Here is a 20,445-nt window from a genome sequence, read left to right as displayed (position 1 = left end):
TGACAACATCACCCTGAACATTTGGTACTCTTTTTCCAGGGGTCTTTGGCAGAACAGCAAGAATGGCCCCAGTCATAACTTCTCCATACCCTTGTCCAAGCTGAATTCCGTGGGCAGAAAAGCAGGATGGCTACTGGTCCTTTTAAGTTCTCAAGACCAAAGATTTCATAAACCAGGAGCATGTGCATCAATTTAATCAGTCTCTTCTGCCCTCTCACCATTGCTACTGCCCTGTCTTGCGCACGCACCCAGGGTACACTCAATCTGGAGAGGTGGCACTTGCCCCAACAAACAGTGTCTAGATTGAGTATGGCTGTCTCCCATCTCCCCTCTCCTCCCCTCCTGGGAGCAATCAGGGTCCGTTGTGCACTCACATACCCAAGTCCATATCAGCAGCTTTGGGCCGGTGGGAGCAAGGCACGTTCTTGAAGATGGCATCAAGGATCTTCTCCTTGACCTGTGTGATGGTGTCACAATTCAGGATCTTCACCGGGATCTCGGGGCTGTTCACGTTGTCGGGGTTCACGCAGCTCAGGACCTGAGAGAGAGGCAGTGAGACCCACCGCACATTTCACAGCAGCACGAGTGCACTGTGGCCACCCTTCTGCAGCCGCCTTCTTACGGGTCCCTGTGTCCTACAAGCCAGAGGGATCTAGGGTACAATAAGGGGAAAAATGTGTACCAAGAGTACTCCCTCCTTTGAGAGGGCACAGAGATCTGGTTTCACACAGGAGGATTGCATCCATCCATGCCTGTCCTGCTCTCAACCCCTTACCACTGTCTGTGCCCAGTGAATTAAAGGTAACTCAGGATTTGGCTCTCAGCTAAGTGCTGTGGGCTCCCAGATGTTGCAGCCAGTGACTTGGGGCTGATGTGAAGTTTTTTTCTGAACTTGTGTCTCATACCGCATGTCTCTGTGAGGTGAGACTCCAATGCCTGTGGGAACAGCCACTTAGATTTGAGCCTCATCTCCTCAGCACCTTTGCTGTATTAATAATAGAAAACACATAACTATGAGCTCGGGTTCTGGTGCATTCAGTAAAAATGGTACCAGACAACAGTCATCGACACGTTTTTTTCATTGAAACCATTAAAAATGCAATCAGCCCTGACCCTGATTGGAGCTGAACTGATATGCAAAGTGCTCTTCAGAGCTTTCCTTGGCCTGTAATCCATTCCCTGCTCCCTAGAGAGCTGGCAAGGTGACCTAATTCAGAAGTGGCCTCCTTGCATCGCCACCTGACTGACAATTCAGGTAAAAGAGCTCTTCACTCTCTCAGACATGTTTGTCTGTCTTCTGCACAGCATGGGACTGACCAAGACCCTTCTCAGAAGAATGTTATTAATTTGAAATGCAAGACTTCTTAGTAAAAGAAACAAAAAAAAACAACAACAACAAAACCAAAACCAAAACCTTTTGCTTTCACATATAGAACAAGAAAATTGACCCAACTAGAAAGACCTCTCATTTCTCAGAAAAAGAATATAGTTTTCTCCAAAGACTCTGTCCAAGACTAAATGCAAAGCATATGGGGTGGTGAAGGAGAGATGCCTTAAACACATACACACAGTGTTTAACAGCAATCTGCCCGCTAACTCTTGGCCATGTCTATGTCGAGAATTTTGCTCTCTCCTGGTTACAGGAGTGTGAAGTCTATAAACTTCTATAAACTTAGCACACCTTTGCACTTGGAAGGCGTGTTCAGTGATGCTCCGGGCTATATACAGTCATTAAATGTTCCTGTGCCACTTTTACAAGTGCAGACATGTTAGTTTTGGTGCCTTAGACAAATTCTACCTTTACTGTAAATTCTCTTCTGTAGTACGCAATAGGTACTGGACTCTCCACCACTTTCAATCTTAACCTACTAAGGTGCAGTGGGATCTCAAAGTGGCTTGAGACTGGGTGAAAGCATCAATATAATTATACATTGGCTCACCAGGCTCACTTTGGTGCTGTTATGCTCAACTAAGAGGGACTTGTGAAGATATTGCTTACAAAGAGCTCTGTGATCTTTCTGGATGAAAGGGGAGATGTAAATATGAGATATTGATTAGATCATAATGCTATTATTTATATGTCACTTCCAGGAGTATTGAAGGAGCATCAATTCAGATTATAATAACAACGGCACAGATTTACAGTTCTGTGGCATCTTTCATCTCAAAGGATCACAGAACTATACATAAAAAGCACTGTTGAAATGCATCCAGTGTTGAGGTTATTAGTTGCCCCCCTCCCATTACACATCTGTAGGAAAATGAAGCAGTGATGGCAGGCTAGGACAGCTCTTTTGAGAGTGATATGGGGGTCACACATGGTTCTGGAGACCAAGTTACTCTGCAGATCTCTCTCTCAGTGATCTGAGCTCAGCTGAGGCAAACTGAGCTGATGCCAGCCAAACTCTGTGGTGTGATTCGTCTCTGATGCAAATGCCTGGGGTTCAGTTCAGTTCCCCACATGAAGGCACTTAGTGCTCTTTAAAATAATCTGGGCCACCCTGTCAGGCCAACATCTGGTCCAGAAGACCCAACATCTCCTGCAGGTACTGACTAGTGTCCACTGCACCAGTACCCACCATGAGATGTGGACCATCATCCAGCTGGAAGCTGACAAAGGTGATTTGCTCTTGTAACTTGGCTGTCCTTGAATTTCACAGGGCACCAACTTTGGAAGGTGGCAGATAAACTCTGCCTGAGTGAGCCACGATCATTCCTGCTCTGACTACAGTAATCCTTGCTTTCCTCTTCTCCAGCTCATTTGGAAGAAGAAGGAGCAGGGAAGGCAACATTTCAAAGGGCTGTGCAGAGAAAGGTTTGCTCTGAGTGGTTCAAGAATATATGGGGGCAGCTGGTAGTACCTGTAAACCCCTGAACACCAGTGTGTTCATTTCAGTGACAGTCAAGAGGCTCCTTTCAATGTTTTAGGGAATTCAGGCATTGCTTATAGAAACCAACACTCTTCAAAGAGCACAGTGACTTTGACATATATGCCCCAGGCTTCACATCAACTCTTGGTGTTTTCCAGCTGTTCTCTTGTGGAGCACTAAACTTTTCTCAGGAATTTTGCAGGGTGCATCTGTGTATTGCACACACTAAATGGCTCTTTCGAGATTGTTATAGGCCTTATAGAAGTCATACTTACACCACAGATTGAAGATCTCTGCTCCACATCCAACAGACTGAAACTCCTAATCATAATAAGGTGTTTGCAATGGAGAGAGAGATTCCTACGGCTTCTATGGGAATTATCCCAGGGGTTTCCTTTGTTCTCCCCCAGCTTTCTATAGATTGTCCCTAGTAGAAGGTGACCAGGAGAAAAAATCTAAGCATTGGCTTTATCCATTTAGCAGAGTTCAGACGCTCCAGTCTCACTGGAAAAGTAAGGTTTGCCCTGTGCTTCACCCAGGACCGTCCTCATCACAACCAGTATGAGACAGAGAACTAATCCCATTGCTCCTGCAGTGATGCCCACCTATGTCAACACAATCTTTGATGTCAGCTGGCTGGGAAGAGATCTCTGAGATGGCCTATGTTGTATTCCTACATGATCAGTCGCTCTGAGGGAAGCTTTGGGATGCTGACGTCCTGAATGCATTTACTGTTAGTGTTCCATCATTCATCACCTGCCTTTGAGCCCTGTGGGGCAGAGCTACCATGATGGATGAAGGGGACCAGAGACTTCAATGTCACTCAAGGAGATGCTGAAAGTTTTACCACTGAGAGAACACCAGTACTTGTCACCGCTGTTCTGTCATGCATGGAGGTCTGTGTCAGCATAGCATAAGGACAGCTCCAGTTGTGAGATCAACATGGAAAGGTATGGGACTGGGAGCAAGCCACGTAGTAATCTCTGAGCTCTGCTCTCCCACTGATTGTGTATGACCTTGGGACATATCATCTCACTGGACTTGTGTTTATTGACCTTTTTCTACATCTTTGGGCTTTTTTTATCTACCAGGCCTTCCAGCCATGAACTGTCTCTAAGTGTATATATACATGCAATGCTTAGCACAACTAAGCCCTGATCTCCACTGCGGATTACTGGCATTTAAATAATAAAGGCACAGCTTGTGATTACTCATATGAGGACCCTGGCCTTGGGTTCTCTGCAGTGTTTGAGTGGTCTGCCCCAAGACCAGGACATCGCTACAGTTTCTGTCCCAGGGACAGACATCTTTCTCTCCCTTCTAGACTGGGCTAAGGAAGGTCCAAGGGGGCTAGGACACAGCAAGGCTTGGCAGTGAGCAAGGACGAGAAAGATCCCCAAAGAGGCCAAGAATGGGAGAGCCTTCTGATATCTCTGTAGTGGCTTCCTCCCTGCCACCAAAATTCCCTGAAAAGTCTTAACCAAAGGCAGCTGAAAGCATCTTTATCCATCTGGAATATGCTGTCAGGAGAGATGATCCGATTAGGCTCTCAGCACTGGAGCCGCTGAGGTGTGCAGGGACCACACAGAGCATGCCACTGCTCAAGATGTCCTGGCCAGCTCCCGCCTACCACCTCCAAGCACTAATTAGCCAATACTCTTGACAGCTTCCGACACACATCGAGGTCTTTGCTCCCCTGCATTATTTGTATCAACTGAAATGAAGCTGACACAGGAGATGGATGGTCTCTCATCTCCCAGTGACAGCGGAGCAGTGGCGGTAGGGAGTGAGGTTTTTGCATCTGGACTCTGGTTTGATGAATGGCTAAAAAATCATGGATTCTGGCAAAGGCAGATGCCAGTCAGCAGGGATGAGATCTTCCTGTCTCTCGTAGATAGAATAATCTAGCTGGGTTTTTAATAACACTGCAGACCAGAGATGATGAGCACTGACTGCTAGCGAAGACATTAACACAAGAGGGTGTTACTCTGAGGAGAAGTAGGGAGGAGACCTACTGTTTATCTGCAACACATTTATTCTAGAAAATCACATCTAACTTACTTAGTTTCTCCTGGACTGAAAAAAAAAGAAGAGAAACCAGACCAGAATAATCTAAATTTAGTGAATGAGGTGTGTATTGTAAAATCAGTAATTCCAGATGTCTGAGAGTGCTTTGTCTTCTTTTTTGTCCCTGGATAAGTCAATTTGTTTGGATCTGCTTTTCACTCAAACCATATTCGAAACCATGACTTAAAATATTGGGTCATGATTAATGAAGGCTAAAAAATAAATGCCTTCCAAAAGAAGCCTTGGCCTTGTCTTCCTGGAATAATGACAATAAACAGCCTGTTTCAATGTGCCACGCTGCTGGAATTGTGATTTAACTCAGTCAAGCAGTCATCTAGCACTCATGTAATGTGTACAACCCAATGAATTTTAGCCACACACACTGTGCAAACTCACAGGGGTGACCAGGTGCATTTGGTAGAGAGCAGGAGACGTTGAGGAAATTCCTATATTACAAATACTGAATCAGTTCTTGGTTTATTTCATTACTATATATTTTTAATAAAAGATGACAGATTGCTTAAGGAAGGTAGAGGAAGGGGAAAATAGAAATAAAGGAAACAGAAAGGAAGAACAATCCTATTCATATTCTGCTTCTTCTTAATCTCCTTCACCGAAGCTGATCTCTGTAAATCTGCTGAGATTCCTATCGGGATATATTTGTCTGCTCTTGAGATGTAAGAGGGAGAGCTGATTAACATCAAACGACACAAAGCGAATGGAGGAGAGCTTTGTTCAGGCTGATGTATAATTACTACCCTTTTCTGGCTGCTTTATATCAAGCCTAACAGGATCGGAGGGATTTCCTTTGGTGAAAGCGATCACTCCGTGTCTGCATTTTTCTTCCTCTTGCTCACTCTGTCATTTTGAGATCAGGCCTCGAAATTGCTAGACAACCACACGTAATAGAAAAGAAGCACTACGCTGCTGATTTAATAGGAAAGTCATGTTTTTAATACACAAAATAGAATTGTGGTCTTATTTAAGAATAAAGTCTACCCTCTCATCAGACTTGGATTCAATCAAAGCTTTAGGCTGTCTGTAGTTATGGAAGAAAAGCAGGCATTTCTAGCATCAGCCCACCTGAGCTAAGATCTAAGATAGGTCAAGGAACTATCAACTGGACACAGCTATCAAAGCCCACTGAAGTCAAGTGATATGAATGTCCCTCAATTGAATGTGCAAATAAAATAATAAGTTTAGAGCATCTTCTGACCATGCTAAAATTTGGGGTTGCAGTTTTCTGAGAATAAAGACATGGGAAATAAAGACATTACAAGGAACATTGAAGACTTGAAAAGCATTCTTCATCCTGCAGTGAATTTAGTGTATCCAGGAAAAAGTGAAGGTCCACAAACACCTACACTAAGAAGAGATATCTAATGCTCTTTAACTGATGCTCTTTAATCAAGTGGGGAAAGGGTGTAATTTCAGAGTAGAAGCTAAAGCTGGACATATGCAATGTAAGTCTTTCACCATGCAGACAATTACATTTTGAAGTAAATGATTGTGTGACAGGGATTAATTTTCTTTCCCTTAAAATCTTTAAATCAAGCTCTTTTTCTTTGACTTGTGCTTGCTCAAGAGGAATGGCTGCATTAGCTCTAGATGTCCCTCCACTGTGTACCTCTAACATATTCCTTGATGCTGAAATCTTCATTGGAGAAACAGATTTTTTTTTTTTTTTTTTTTCTGGTGAGGATTATTCTGTAGAAGGTCCTTGCAATATAGCCTCATAAAAACTACTTTTGCTGTCTTTTGTAGAAGACAACAGGCTTTGCACTGACACAATACCACAAGGTCTCAGGACGTCTCTGGTCTTGCCGTGCCCTGAGCTGGGTGTCCCTGTGATCACAAGTGTCCCATGGCCAAGGACTCGTGCCCAACCTGCCTGAGCTCAGCGCTGGGGACACCCCGCATGGCCAAGGGCTGCCGCCCCGGGCAGGCACTGCCCAGCAAACACCAGATCTTGGTGTGCCCGGGCTGGAGCTGGGCAGCTCTGCCACTGGTGCTGGGGACCAGGGAGAGGGGAGCATGGCATGGGGAGAGGGGGGATGAAGATACCCCTGGGGGGACCCAAGAGTGAGGAGGAAGAAACCCCACCATGAACATCACATTCCTGCCAGGGAAGAGCATAAGGTGTTGGCAATTTGCAGTGGCAACCCCACCTTTCTGCTGTAGGAAGATTGTTACCTTTGACTTACCGCTCACAGGGATATTGAAAAGGTGGGCATCACTCCCAGGGAAAGGGGTAGACACTAGGAAGTATTTTGTCTAACAGAATAGAGTAAACTGCCTGTATCTATTGTCTTCACACTCACTGGCATATTCATGACAGAAGGTTCACGCTTGTCTTCCAGTGCTCCTGGACCTCACTTAGTCCAAGCAATGGTGAAGGATTGGCACTGTCAGCCTACCCCGCAATGAGTGGAGATGCTTTCAGAGAACACGCAGTGCTTTTTGGGAGCTGGAGATGCTCTGGTCATGGGGCAAGGCACAATCAAAGTAACTTGGAAGCAGCCAGCTTTGCAAACATGCTTTGCAAGCAGATGCTTCAGCCACAAACCTTGCTATGTTAGAGGATGCGACTAGTCAGTCTTCAGCAGGGTTACCCTGCTGGGTTGCAAGAATAAATTGTCCCAGAGGGTCAGCATGCCCATCACTGGCATCTTTTCTCTAAACCCCCTTTTGGTAGATGACGCCGGACAAGCCCATAGGAAAGTGTGCTCAGAGCACTCACCAGTGTCTTGTAATCAATCTGCTGTCTGATAAGCTTGTCCTCACTCAGCGAGTACCGTGCCTCCCCAGTGATTGAGTCAATGGGACCCTTTTCCATCTGCTGCTTGATGGCACAGAAAAGGGAGAACAGAGGTTCGCCAGCACACTCCTGCAGGGGTGAGAGAAAACCATGAAGTGAAACAGGAGGAGCAGAGGTGAGAACTCAATCTACATAGCATCTCAATGACTGACACATCTTGTCATCCCCAACCATTTGAGACAGATACATCAATGGGAATCAGTCCATTCCATACAGCCCGGGAATAGAGGTGACCCTCCAGTTCCACAGAGGGCCACCAGCACCCTTGAGTGTCCTGTCATGGGAAATAGCTGTCAGTGTTCCTGGGCAATGTTGGGACTAGCAGAGCCTTGTAGGAGCTGCTCAAGCGATTGCCACCGGGCCAGAGCTTTGCACTGGAGCTGGTGGTGATGGATCCTGGAGGACCCAGAGACAGGTCTGAAAGGGAGATGGATAGTGCCCCATCCTGGGTGTCTGGGCAGAGCCCACAGTCTCCCTGAGCACTCTCATGCTGGAGATAAATAGGTATGCTCATGCAGGAGCAGCTCCATCACCCAGGGGACATGTGCCCCTGGATCTGTACAGTTGCACTGGTGATGTCAGGTGTGTGGGGTCCAGCACAGGACAGCAACAAGCAGCCCACAGGCAGGGCCAGCAAAACAACCCTCTCCCTAATTTCTCCTTTGCATCATCCCATCATTTGTGCACTCCTCTTCCCACACTTTTCCTGGCCTCTTCCCCCTTGCTGTCATCCCTCCGCACATCTGCTGACATGCATGCCTCCTCGTGCTTTCTTCTGTTGCTTCCATTCCCTTTCATCTCTCCATCGTTCCTCCCCTCCTCCCCACCTTGCCCTCCCCTCTTGCAGTGTGTCCCAACTCAATGAGTAAGGTCATTTTCCTCTGGTGTAAATCCCGGCAAAAACAAGTTAATAATCTGAAGCAAAGTGGTCCCTTTCTCAGTTCCTACACCTGTCTCCCACTTAATTAGCTTATCTGCCAGCAGCATATTGCTTCTGTGTGCCTGTCTCTTGCCCTTATCAGGCCTCTGTTCAGGCTAAGGCAAGAAGACAAGTAGCTGAGTGGGGGGAAAAAAGCCTATTATAAAAGCAGTGCTTTAGAGACTCACCTCCCTATATCCTTTCCTTTCAGCTGAAAGCAGGAATCTGATACTGAAGTCACTGAAATTACCTTCCAGGGACCTTCAAAACTTTCCCATGCATTCATCCTTGGACAGGTTGTACTTGGGGAAGGCTCAGGGGAACGGGATAGATTTGGAAAGCCTTGAATTTCTGGGCAGAGGGTGGCTATCCTGTCCAAATGTAAGGTGTAAGGATATCTTGCAACTGCATTGGGAGTGGGGGAGAGGTGCAGAGCCCAGCTCCTTCCAGAAATGCCGGTGCCAGAGCAGTGAGCATGCTTAAGGCTCAATGTGGGTCCCTAAAAAGAAACTGTCATCACCTAGCAGTCAGTGGCAGGTCTCAAGGGCTGAAAGCCTCTATTTTTTATTGAACACCACCTTAAGGAGACCCACCAGGAGGAACAAGAGGGTTCAGGGGGTGTCTCAAGTATTTTTCCTCTTTTGTTGATGAGTGTCCTGCAAAGACAATGCTATCAAAAGCAGCAACAGCCTCAGCCCATGCTGGGCTCTGGATGCGGCAGTCAGGTTTACATGGGGTATTCCATCCACCCCTCTGTACTCGGAGGGTGCGTGGCCATGCCCAGGCCAGGCTTGAAGGTAGCCTAATGCTAAGAAGAGCTTGGACTCGGCCTTAAATTAAACTAAGCAGGGATCTGGTTATCTTGTGGATTAAGCAGGTTAAGTATGATGGAGGCACTGGGACTCAGTACTGCCTCTGAAGTGGGGTGGGAGGAGATCTCCAGCCACTGTGCACTGAAAATATGGGTGACCACATGACGGAGGTCGGTGTGTGCCAGTAAAATGAGGGCATTTTCAATACAGTTCTCCACGAGGCTCTGAAATCCTTCATGTTTCAGCACTGACGCTTAGATTCCATCTCTGTACAGGACTAAGACCAACAGGCTGCTTCTCTAACAAAATGTCCCTCTTTGTTCTCCGTGGATCAGAAAACAGCCCCTCTCCCATTAGGCAGTGAGCTCTCTCCAGCAGAAAAAAAAAAAAAAAAAAAAGCCTTTTCCTTTATATCTGGGAAGTTTTTGCCCCAACTAAACCTCACCAAGAGGAAATGTGTTAAAGCAGCTGTTCATCAAGGCATGCTGCTTCTTTTACCTTGAGGAACTTGTACAGAAGGAAGGTGAACCAGTTGGTGAGCATCTTCTCAGCCACAGACTCTGTCCTAAAATCAGCCAGGGAGAAAAAGCAAATTGGAAGTTAGTTAGTCACGCTGGTCATAAAGGGTAGGGCTTGAATTACATCAGGGAGTCAACTGACATCAAAGCCAAGTCCAGTCTCTGCTCCTGGCTTTGCTACCCTGAATGTCAGGAAGTCCCTTCTTTTTTTTTTTTTTTTTTTTTTGCTGTTCTCCATAGTGGGCTGTGTGCCAGATGAAAACCCTCCCAGCAGGCATCACACATCTCTTCCCCTTCCAAGCTGTCCATCGCAATCAGCTGAGGACTCCTCAAAGTTGGCTCTAAGCAGTGGCAAAGGCCATTCATCTCCAGTAGACTCCCTCTGATTTTACTTAAGGTCCTGGCTTGAATCAGAAGGATTGGTTCAGACTGTGAAAAGGGGATGAATATGATCCTAAAGGGAGGAGAGCTAGCATTTCCCTAGGCAGGGAAAACACTTTCATAACAAAGCAGTAGATTTCTAATTCGAGGGTTCCCATACAACCCTGGTGGTTAAACTTTAGACCTGGCCAAGAAGCACTAACCCAAACTTGTGCCTGATACGAAACCAGTTCTGTTGTCCTGCTCAGCTCTGCTACTGGCTTCAACAAGCTCCCAGCATCAATGCTCAGGGAGAGACAGAAGATCCCACAATGCAGCTTGAAGAAGATTCTCCACGTATCTGTAGCTAACTCATGAACAAGAAACACAGCAGGGCAGTCCATGTCCCAGGCAGGAGAAGGCAGCAGGTGACTTAATCACCAGGGATATAGTACAGCCTGTTCTATGTGATGTGCTCATAGGTCCTACATAATGCAATTGGAGTTTTCAAGTTCAAAGGAAACATAAGCATAAATGAACATCTTAAGCACACAAAGAGTCCAAAATAAGGATTAGGAGGTGCAGGCTTTTGCTGCCCTTATGAAACTTTCTGGAAGATCCACATCGAAATCCAGAACTATTTCAGTTCTCTAACTGTTAATCACTGACTACTTTTTGGTTAGGGAGGAGATGGAGCAGTCTATAGACACACGTGCTGAAAGGAATGCTCTGTCAGGAAGTCTTAAACAAACAGGAAAACAGAAAGGGACAGCGATTCAGTCTTCATTCAGCCCTACTTGCCTTATTCACCCCGCTCTGCAAACAGCTTCATGCCAGCCCTATGGGGTCATGTGAACTGTGGCTGTATACCATCCTGATTTCACACCCTGCTGCACAAACAAAAATCAAGCAAATTTGCCCCTTTCTTCCAAAGATAACTAGCATGCTTACATCAGACAATGTGGCACAGGTTGCTCAGACCAGCTCACTCCAGCCCCAGGTATCCTTACCTCCGGAGCAGCAGCTTAGGGTGGTTCTTGCTCTCCAGATTTTTGTCTATGAGGTCGGCCAAGAGCTGTTTGAGGACATCAGTAGCATACTCCAGCTTGCTCTGCAGCACCGTCATGATCAGCGAGGCCACGTTACCACGATCCCGCATGGAGAAGCTGCGCTGGGACTCCAGCGTACGGATGAAGGACAGCAGGAAAACCTTGTTGTTGATGAGCTGGGCAAAGAGCTTCAGGCCTTTCTCCACCCGTTCCTGCCTATAGCCCGGGACCTGCACAAGAAGAAATGGAGTTTATGCCTTTCCCTCGCTCCCCACTGTCAGACATCTCCCAAATGGGTCATAGACCATTTGCTACCTCTCTGCCCTCATCCCTCCAGCCCCTCCAACTATACACTTTGACATCGAGTAGAAAACAGTTCTGAGACAGGGGAAAGGGAAAAGCTGCTTCAAATAGCAGAAACAATTAAAAAAAAAAAAAAAAAAGTCTTGCATCTAGCAGGCAGGTGAATTCTTCTTTCTGCATCACAGGATAGTCCTGTAAAAAGGAAGAGAGTCCATACGTCATCTGACGATTAGGAAGCCTGAGAGACCTCCTAGCCACAGCCAGATGAATGTTTTCCAACCCTGTGTTTCCCTCCCTGAACAGTACATGAAAAAGAGATTGTTACTGTCTGTATGTGCTACCCTACCACATTGTATTTTTACTGTAGTCAAACTGAAGTCTCAATCTATCTCCACCTAACACCTTTTTCATCCCTGCAAGAAACCTGCTTACAGAGATTTAGGGTTCAGCTTTAAGAAGCTGAGAAAGGCAGTAAAAAAATGAATGGGGAAGAGAGCCTGGGGTCAGGTTTTGAGGAGATGAAGCGATGTGGTGAGGCAGTGGCTGAGATGGTGAGCATGCAGCTGGGCCTTAGGTTGAAGAATTAGATAGATGAAGGTGTGAGAGGACACCGTAAGCTGGTACCTGTCTTAGAGGTCCCACTGCAGTAGGACCCCTGGGCTTGGGAAGTGAGATGGTTTGGAGACAGAAAGGTTGATAAGTTTCTAATATATTTCTCAGCTGTGAGAGGCTGGTGGACTAGTTTTTATATAGAACAATTTAGGACCTCAACACTGGACTCTGGCCTGCAGTCTACAGTGGGCTTTACCTTTTCTGGTCCTTCTGGCTCTAGACAAAGATGGAGCCTAAACAGAGAACCTCAAACTCATTCCTCCATGTTGCTGAATCTTTTCCAGCCCTTGAAAAAGCTTCCCTGGAAGCTGGAGGATCTCAACAGAGAGCAACACATGTCACTGAGTCATGTATGTATTAATAACCAACCAGATTTGGCACTTTAATCCAAAACAAGTTGGCATGCTTAAACAACCAAGTAATGCAAGGCCCCTTAAATAGTCATTACTTTTTCATTCTGGAAATTAGAACTTAACTCTTTTTGCATACAGCAAATAAATTACTTAGTAAATAGCTTGAGACAGCCAACCAACCACTACCACCAATCCTGCCAATAATTATTTCTAACTCACTTGCTTGAACATTTAATATTGTCTATCCCTGGGTTATTATGGAGAATTAAAAAAAAAAAATAAGAAAAGTATTTTGTACTGCATCTGGAAGCAGTTAATGAGCAAATGAACTGGAAATAAGTAAGACCTGCTCACTGCGGGATCTATGCTGGGGCCTTTTCCAATAAATAGCAACTCTTTCTAGGTGCTACAGAGAAGGGAGCAGAGTGGGAGCTGCCTTCCCTGATACGTTGGTAGCCAAAGATATTGAAACTGAAAGAGCTGTTGAAGCTTTACAGAGGATTAACGGGAAAAAAAAGGTGAATGAAATGAAAGGAAGAAGAGATCAAAGGTGGCAGACTGAAACATTAGCTCTGTGTCTCTCTGTATGTATCTGCATATGGGAGCATCCATGCTAAAACCTCTATGAGGTCAGATGCTATTCTGTGGTCAGGTGGCTGAGGTTAATGAATATAGAGATTCAAATTGGCTGTGGGTATGATGAAAGTGTTTGTGTGTGTGTATACATATGTGTGAGAGAGATTCATCACCCCCTCATCTCTTGTGCTCATTTGTTGAAGCTGCTAAGCTACTCTTCCTGAGGGAACACAGCTCGAGGTCGCTCTACCTGCACCCCAAAGGCAAGTATCTACAGTAGTCAATGTGTAACTCGGCCTCCTACACAATCCCGCAAGTCCTCGTTGATGACAGATCAGGTCTTTTTAATGGTTCTCTCCATATAGTTTGATGAATTTTGGCTCTCCTGAAGGGAAGGAGCAAAGACGAGCAGGTACCTCTGATTACACAGCAAGCCAAGCATGGTATTGCCTGTGCCAGCTCCTGTTTCTCCTCTCTGCCAACTAACCCCAGTCTTGGCCTCCAGCAATCTCACCAGCCCATGCCAGAGCCTCTCTGAAGCTCAGAGCTTGCCAAAGACTTTGCAGAGAGCTCAGCCAATGACCTCCCTGGCCTTGGCCATGGTGTATCCCCCGCTTCTCTGGCCCAGGTATCCCTGGAGCAGATCCTGTCCATCTGCCAAAGCCTGAAGGAGTTTTGCAGCATGGGCAGACCTCACCCGGGGTCCCATCAAACTCATTGACGCCAGTGAGGTAACGTTGGCTGTATGCAGATCCCAACAGTGCTGGGCAATGTCTCGCTGTCCTCCCACCGCTGTGGTCCAGAGAGAGACTTGGGGAGAGGAGGCAGATGAGGGCAGGGTATGGGCAGAGTGATGTTGTGGTTTTCTGACTTCCCTGAAAAATCTCCTTCAGTGACTGCAGGTTATTTCTATATAAGTGTTACCAGGAAAAAAAGGCTTCTTGGCAGTGTCAGTGTTGTGCAAAGCTGGAGTGACACAGACAGCTATGCTGCTCTGTCCTACAACCTTTTTCCTGGCCCCTGCACATCTGTAACTAATATATCCAGTCAAAAAAGCAAACCCCAGCAGGATGAAGGCCAAGGCAGAGCTTAATACAGTAGACCTGATGCACATAGATCTATAAGACTCTTCCAAATAGATGAGTGATCAAACAGAATTCAACATCTAAGATAGCAGCAATCATCTTCCCCTTTCAACCTGGATTTCTAATAAAGTAATGTTTTGTTTCTGGTACAACACAGCATTGTAAGCCATCACATCTGTACCACTGATACAATATTTCTTGCATTCAGGACAAGGAGGCATGAGAGGAACCAGAAGCATGAGATGTTTATTTCTTACCTCCAGATCCCTCAGGACCGGATGATCTTCAATGCCAGGGAAAAGCACTCTCATGGTATACGTTCGGTAATCGAGGAAGGGGATCCCAGCTCCATCCAGATCACTTGTCAGCTCATGAATATCTGTCTGTAGCTCTGCAAAGGCTGACACAAAAGAGGAACAACTCATGTAGCAATGACAGTCCAGATCTCCCTCACTGTGATGGGAAAAGCCCTCAGAGTCATGTACGTGAGACTAAGGTAGAAGTGGAGAAGCAACATGTGGAGAGGAAGAACGTGGACAAGAGCAGTCCGCCTTTCCTACAACACAGCCTTTCCCCAGGGACACATGCCAAGGCTCTCCCTGGACAATGAGTTGGCAAATACAGCTTGGGCAGAGGAAGGCTGGGCTTAGGGAAAATAGGCAAAGTCAGATTAGATGCAGGCTTGAGCCAGACCCACAGGGTTCAACACTCCTATTCCTTGGTGAGATTTTGGCTCAATGCTTTGTGGCTCTCTCTTCTACTAAATGTCAGCCTTCCTTCCTCATCCTACCTTCTTTGCACTCCAGTGCCACCCTGGACTCCAGGTTGTCCATCTGCATCTGTAGACGTTTGAGAGTGAGGTCGCTTTCTCTGGATTTGCGCTTGTATGCAATCAACACAGCCACGATGAAGATGATGAGCAGGCCACCGGCCACCGCAATGCTGATAATAGCTGGCAAGCTGAGAGGGCTGTCTGGAGAGATGTAGACCATCCCTGGGGAGAACTCCATCCCTCCTACACGAGCCTAGAGGGAAGGCAGGAAAAAGTCGCACTGAAATTGCCAAACAAGCAGGAACATAGAAGAACTCCATCATCTCCATGACTAAGGCTGAATGATGACCTCCTCTTGTCTCCCAGGCTAAACAAGTATGAACTACTTGGATAGAGAATGGCTAAAAAACACCTGAAATGTCATGCAGAAGCACCTCTGTTGACAGAGTGACCAGGAACCCAACCAACAAAGGATTTCTGGCGAGACAAATCTCACCAGTCCCAATGCTGTGGCTATATAGCTGTTTGGTGTTCATTCTGGGTTTTCCATTCCTTTTCCCAAACATCTACATTGTGCTGGACTGCCCTGATGACATTTAGTCCCAAAATGCACACAGGACACACAGCTCATGATTATGATCCAATGGGTCCTAACCTCACAGTGGGACTGGGGACATCTGACCCAGACAGCTGGCACAGCAGCAGTCAGGACAGTTGGAGTGTAGAAATCAAGACTCACAATTTGCTTTTGACTCTTTAAGCAGAGAAAACTGTTTTTGGAAGCCACTGGGGTAGAAAAAAAAAAACCAAACACAAAAGCCACAGAGCCTGGCCCATGCTCTTTACAGCCCCTCTCCTAGCCACGCATTGGCAGAATGACTGCAGATGCTCACCAACGGGACAGCTTTCTGCTCTCCATGCATTTCCAGAGGTTCCCAGGGCTGCTGCCAGCCTCTGGGACAAGCTGCTGTGCGAGGACCTTGCTTTTAACAGCCATAAAGAAACCCTGCAGGCAGTACTTCTGCGAGCCCAACAAAATGCTTTGCTGAAGCAAGTCTGCTAGGAGCCCACTTTTACAACATGAACACCACTCCCAGCAGTTATCCCATGGGGTACTACTTGGTCAAGGCCATTTGTAGAGTAGGATAAGTTTGAATGGCAGGGGGGAAAAGCACTGCTGACTAGCCTGAGGTATAAAAAGAAGCCTTCTAGGACTATGCTGTGGTAGGGGAACATTAGTGATAGATTAACATAAAGCTAGGAAGATGCCATGCAAAGAACTTGAAGGATTGTGACACGGTGATGAGTCCCATCACTTCACCCCAGCTGAGCTTTGTCACAGAGACGCACAGCAGGCCCTGCACAAAGTGCAAAATCTTGCTTCCAGGCAGAAATGCAGTCAAGACCCCAGGACTACATGCTTCCCCTCCCACAGCAACTGGGACCATTGCAGCATGCAATTCAACCTTTCTCTTCCTCCTTTATCAGGAGCTCTCCTTCACCTTCCCAGCTCCCCCAGCAGCCAGTGAAAACATTCTCCACATCCCAGCCTGGTGGCCAGCCCTGTCCTTCATCCCATTGGCTCTTGGTTAATCAGCCTGTATCCAGCCTGCCTGCATACACATTAATCCCAGGTCTCCCATGCTTCAGCTCAGGCACCTACTTGGGTTTCTTCTCTAGGTTGCAGAAGGAAGAAACCGGCCCAAGGAGGAAGGGTTGGAGTGAGAAGAAGAGACTTCAGAGCAGACAGTCACGAGTTAATGAAAAGTTTTCCAGTTCCTGTCAGTCCTTACCACCACAGCCCTTGGGGACATGAATTTCTGTGACCCCATCATCTCCTAGAAATTATTCTAGCCTCAGTTACAACCTCCGAGAAGATGTCTGTTTTGCTCTAGCACCAGCTGTGGGCTGTTATTCAGTGGATCCTGGCCAAAAGTCACCTAGCTATAACCCTTATGTCTTTGTCAGGACAAAGGTGAATGTCTGGAAATACATCTTTTCCATCCACAAAGTCCTCTTATCGACTGAATACTCCTAAGTATTTGGCATGGGCTCTAGAGAGACAATAATGTCCACACTGAGAAACAAAACCAAAACTAAGCTCATCTGACCAAGTAATAGAGTTTCAAGGTGCCCATTCCTGTAGTATGACATTGATGACTTCTAGAGCATCTTCAGTGGCCAAGAACAAGTTGAGGATGCAGCAGTAACTAGTTTTCCCATCTATTCCAAGATACAAGACCCAACCCACTTCTAAAGCCTGCAAAGAACAGAGGTTTGGTATTGGTATGTGGCAAGCTCAGCTGAGAAGACAAACTGCCAAACTCACATGCTAACCTGAGCACTGAAAGCTGTTACCTTTTGTCCCAGATCACTGTCCCAAATCCTGCCACCAAAATTTGCTCACCAGTTTGCACAATTTCCTCCCTATCATAGTGGATCAATAAATAGATTCATTATATTTCATTTTCTGTTTCTGACAGTGGCCCTTTTCCTCCAAGCCTTGCAGTCAGGTAAGTCCATTCGAGGAGTATCAGACTAGAATCAAACAACCCTGTCCCAATCCCCAGTGCAGGTCCGTCCTCAAAGCTCACAGAACAGCCTGTCTGCATGGGTGGGATTCCTCTCACCAAATATTCGACAGGCACATCCGAGTTAGACATGACAGCATGCTTTCAGAGTCAATACAGAGAAAACACATTTTCAGAATGTGATTTATGTGAGCTGCTTTTGAGACCTGCTTTGATATTAGGATGAGACGTTTTATTCAGTGGAAGTTCCCATTTCTCTCCATTAGCTATAAGGGGATCTAGACTCCTGGAGGTAGGTGTCTAACAAAGTTAGCCCCAGTGCTTGCCTTTCTAAAGGTGGTTTCAACACTGAGAAGATCTTACAGTCCACAAATCAAACCGCCATGATCTGAGAGAATCCGTCTCTTGAAGAAGAAAGCCTGCAAGGCTGCAGTACTGTTGTAAGCATTTAAAACAAAAACAATCAAATATGTAGATATAGCTCTACTTTATTTCTTGGGCCACTGAGTGGTTTTGAAGGAAGCTATTTATACCTTCCAGAAGACTGAACATGAGGCCTCTATATTACCAAACAACAGTTTGACCACCTGTTAAGCTTATTAATCATGAATTTGTTCTAAATAGCACTATGGCAGAGCCCAGTTTTCTCCAGCAAAGCCTTAGGGGCCACCTGTAGCACTTCAGCAGTTCCTGTTGTGCAAAACTTGACTGTGGTAGAGTCTTTTCTGGTGCAAGCTTGCCCTGGCCAAATGTAAGTGCCCACCTTAGGACAAGATGAATTGTGCCCTGCACTTCAATTGTTATATTTGACCATTTCTCAAAGAGAGACAACAGAGACAAAGAGTCCAGTGTGATTTTCCATATGTAAATGACTACATTAGTTACCAGCAACACTTCAAATGTACTCCATTTCTTCATCGCAGATCTTCTCAAACACAGTTTCTCATGGATCTTCCTTATGTCTCTTTCTTTTCCTTGGAAAAGAGTTTGCCTCTGGGCTTTAGTTAATCTTCATTGATCATTGCTGAGGTCTTTTAGTTATTTTCTATTTTTTTCAAGTATTTACCTCTGTCATTGTATAAAAGATAGCTGAACTAGAGCAAAAACTTGTTGACATCAACGTGTGTCACTGTCACTATTCCTTCCCTTAGAAATAATCTCATTGTTGCAACGGTTGATTCAGTCCCATAGTCGCCTCTCAGATCTAGGCCACCTCACTTTGCAAGAAAGGATTTGTTCAGCATTTTACTCAAGGTCACACAGTAAATCATCGACAGAAACAGGAGGAGGACCTGGGAGAGTTACCCGTCAATTATCTTGACCATCAAAGTGACGTTAATTTGAAACATGGGGATACATTTTGTACCAACCCAAGCAACAGGGATGCTGTGCCATGCTGGAGGAGGCATTTCCCAGCCCAGCTGTCCCCCTGCTAAGTTTCAGATACAAAGTCCATCCTTGAGCACAGGCCTCCATCACAGGTGACCTTCTGTATTTGGTTCCCAGCCCAGACTCTGTCAAAAGGTTGCCTCAGTTTTGGCAGTTGAACGAGAAATCTGTTAACTTGCCCCTAATATTGATGCTCATTAACAGGCTTCAGTGTGATCATCTTCCCATTTTTCCAGCAGCATCTCTTGTTTGATCAGTGTCCTCAAAAAGGGATTATTTTTTTCTCTATGGCTTCGTTTAAGCTGTCCCAGGCTGCAGGAGCAGGGGAGTCTTCCCAATTAGTAAAACCTGACCAGATGTTCATCGTCCCTGATCCCCAGGGGTTGATTATTGCTCACCTGACTTTGAGTTTTCTCCCTCTAGGATTGGCTTTGTCCATCTCTGACTAACCATATATTTAATTATATTCATGATAATGACAGGGAACATATATTGCCTTATTCAAAACCTTTGGTATTCACACAGAGAAAATCTTTCATGTCATTATTGCTCCTCTTGGAGTGTCTTAATGTTCTTTATGATGAATCGAGAGCCACGGTATATTTGCATGGCTGAAAAGGATTATTACCTCTATTTTCCAGATGACAGACTTTGGCACAGAGAAGTTAAGTAGCCAGTATGAGGTCTCCCAGCAGCAGTCACAAATAAGACCCAAAATGGTCACCATAAACTCTCTATTTTCTAAAAGTCCCCAGAAAACTCTCTTTTTAAAGAGCCATGCAGTGTGTCTTCATCAACCTCTATGAGTCTCACTGCATTGAAATAAATAAATATGTGACAGATACAGCTTTGGAAGGGCAACAGAGAGGTGGAAAAAAGTTGATCACAAGGAATGAGAAACATTGATCATCTGTATGTCTGATGTCAGTTGTTAGCTTTTGTTGTGCTTCCACCCACAGCTTGGTACAATTCAGATGAGTTTGCTGATGTGCTGTTTATCAAGCAACAGCACTGAGGAATGCAAATTACTGAGAGGGAAGTAAAGAAAGAGTGAATAAATCAATGGTGAGAGGAGGAGAAGCTCCCTCTGATACAATCACTAGGTCCATTTTTCACAGGTTCCAGAAAGGATATGCAAGAGTATATTCAGTTATATATATGTCAAACCCTCAAAGTCCAGTTGCACTGGATATATCCTCCATGTTTAATTCTCCTACATAAAAGTAAATTTTAGCTGTTAGCATGTTGGTAATTGCTGGGGACCGTGCTGAATTTAAAGAAGTGTGTCAGGTAGGGAACATGCTACATATATGAAGTCACATGAGCATCTAGGATTCATACAGTCCATATGAAAACAGATGCAAATTTTCATTAAAAGTTTTGATTACAAAAGGTCCCTCACTATCCATAA

The 20,445-nt window shown here is 45.6% G+C and overlaps 1 protein-coding gene across 2 annotated transcripts in view; it reads right to left on the bottom strand.

Moving 5' to 3' along the window:
• Positions 1 to 20,445, bottom strand: part of PLXNA4 (plexin A4) — a 454,032-nt gene that overhangs the window by 35,945 nt on the left and 397,642 nt on the right. For both annotated transcript variants that reach the window (XM_075757480.1, XM_075757530.1), the window contains exons 20-25: positions 15,133 to 15,367; positions 14,600 to 14,742; positions 11,375 to 11,643; positions 9,985 to 10,051; positions 7,678 to 7,824; positions 379 to 538 (exon numbers count right to left, since the gene is read on the bottom strand). In XM_075757480.1, coding sequence (XP_075613595.1) covers positions 379 to 538; positions 7,678 to 7,824; positions 9,985 to 10,051; positions 11,375 to 11,643; positions 14,600 to 14,742; positions 15,133 to 15,367 — 1,021 coding nt within the window. The remainder of the gene's footprint in view (positions 1 to 378; positions 539 to 7,677; positions 7,825 to 9,984; positions 10,052 to 11,374; positions 11,644 to 14,599; positions 14,743 to 15,132; positions 15,368 to 20,445) is intronic.

The sequence above is a fragment of the Balearica regulorum genome, chromosome 1 (genome assembly GCF_011004875.1).
Source record: "Balearica regulorum gibbericeps isolate bBalReg1 chromosome 1, bBalReg1.pri, whole genome shotgun sequence".
NCBI classification, from domain to species: domain Eukaryota; kingdom Metazoa; phylum Chordata; class Aves; order Gruiformes; family Gruidae; genus Balearica; species Balearica regulorum.
The sequence above is the reverse complement of the archived record's forward strand: the minus strand, read 5'-3'. Positions and strand labels throughout refer to the sequence as shown.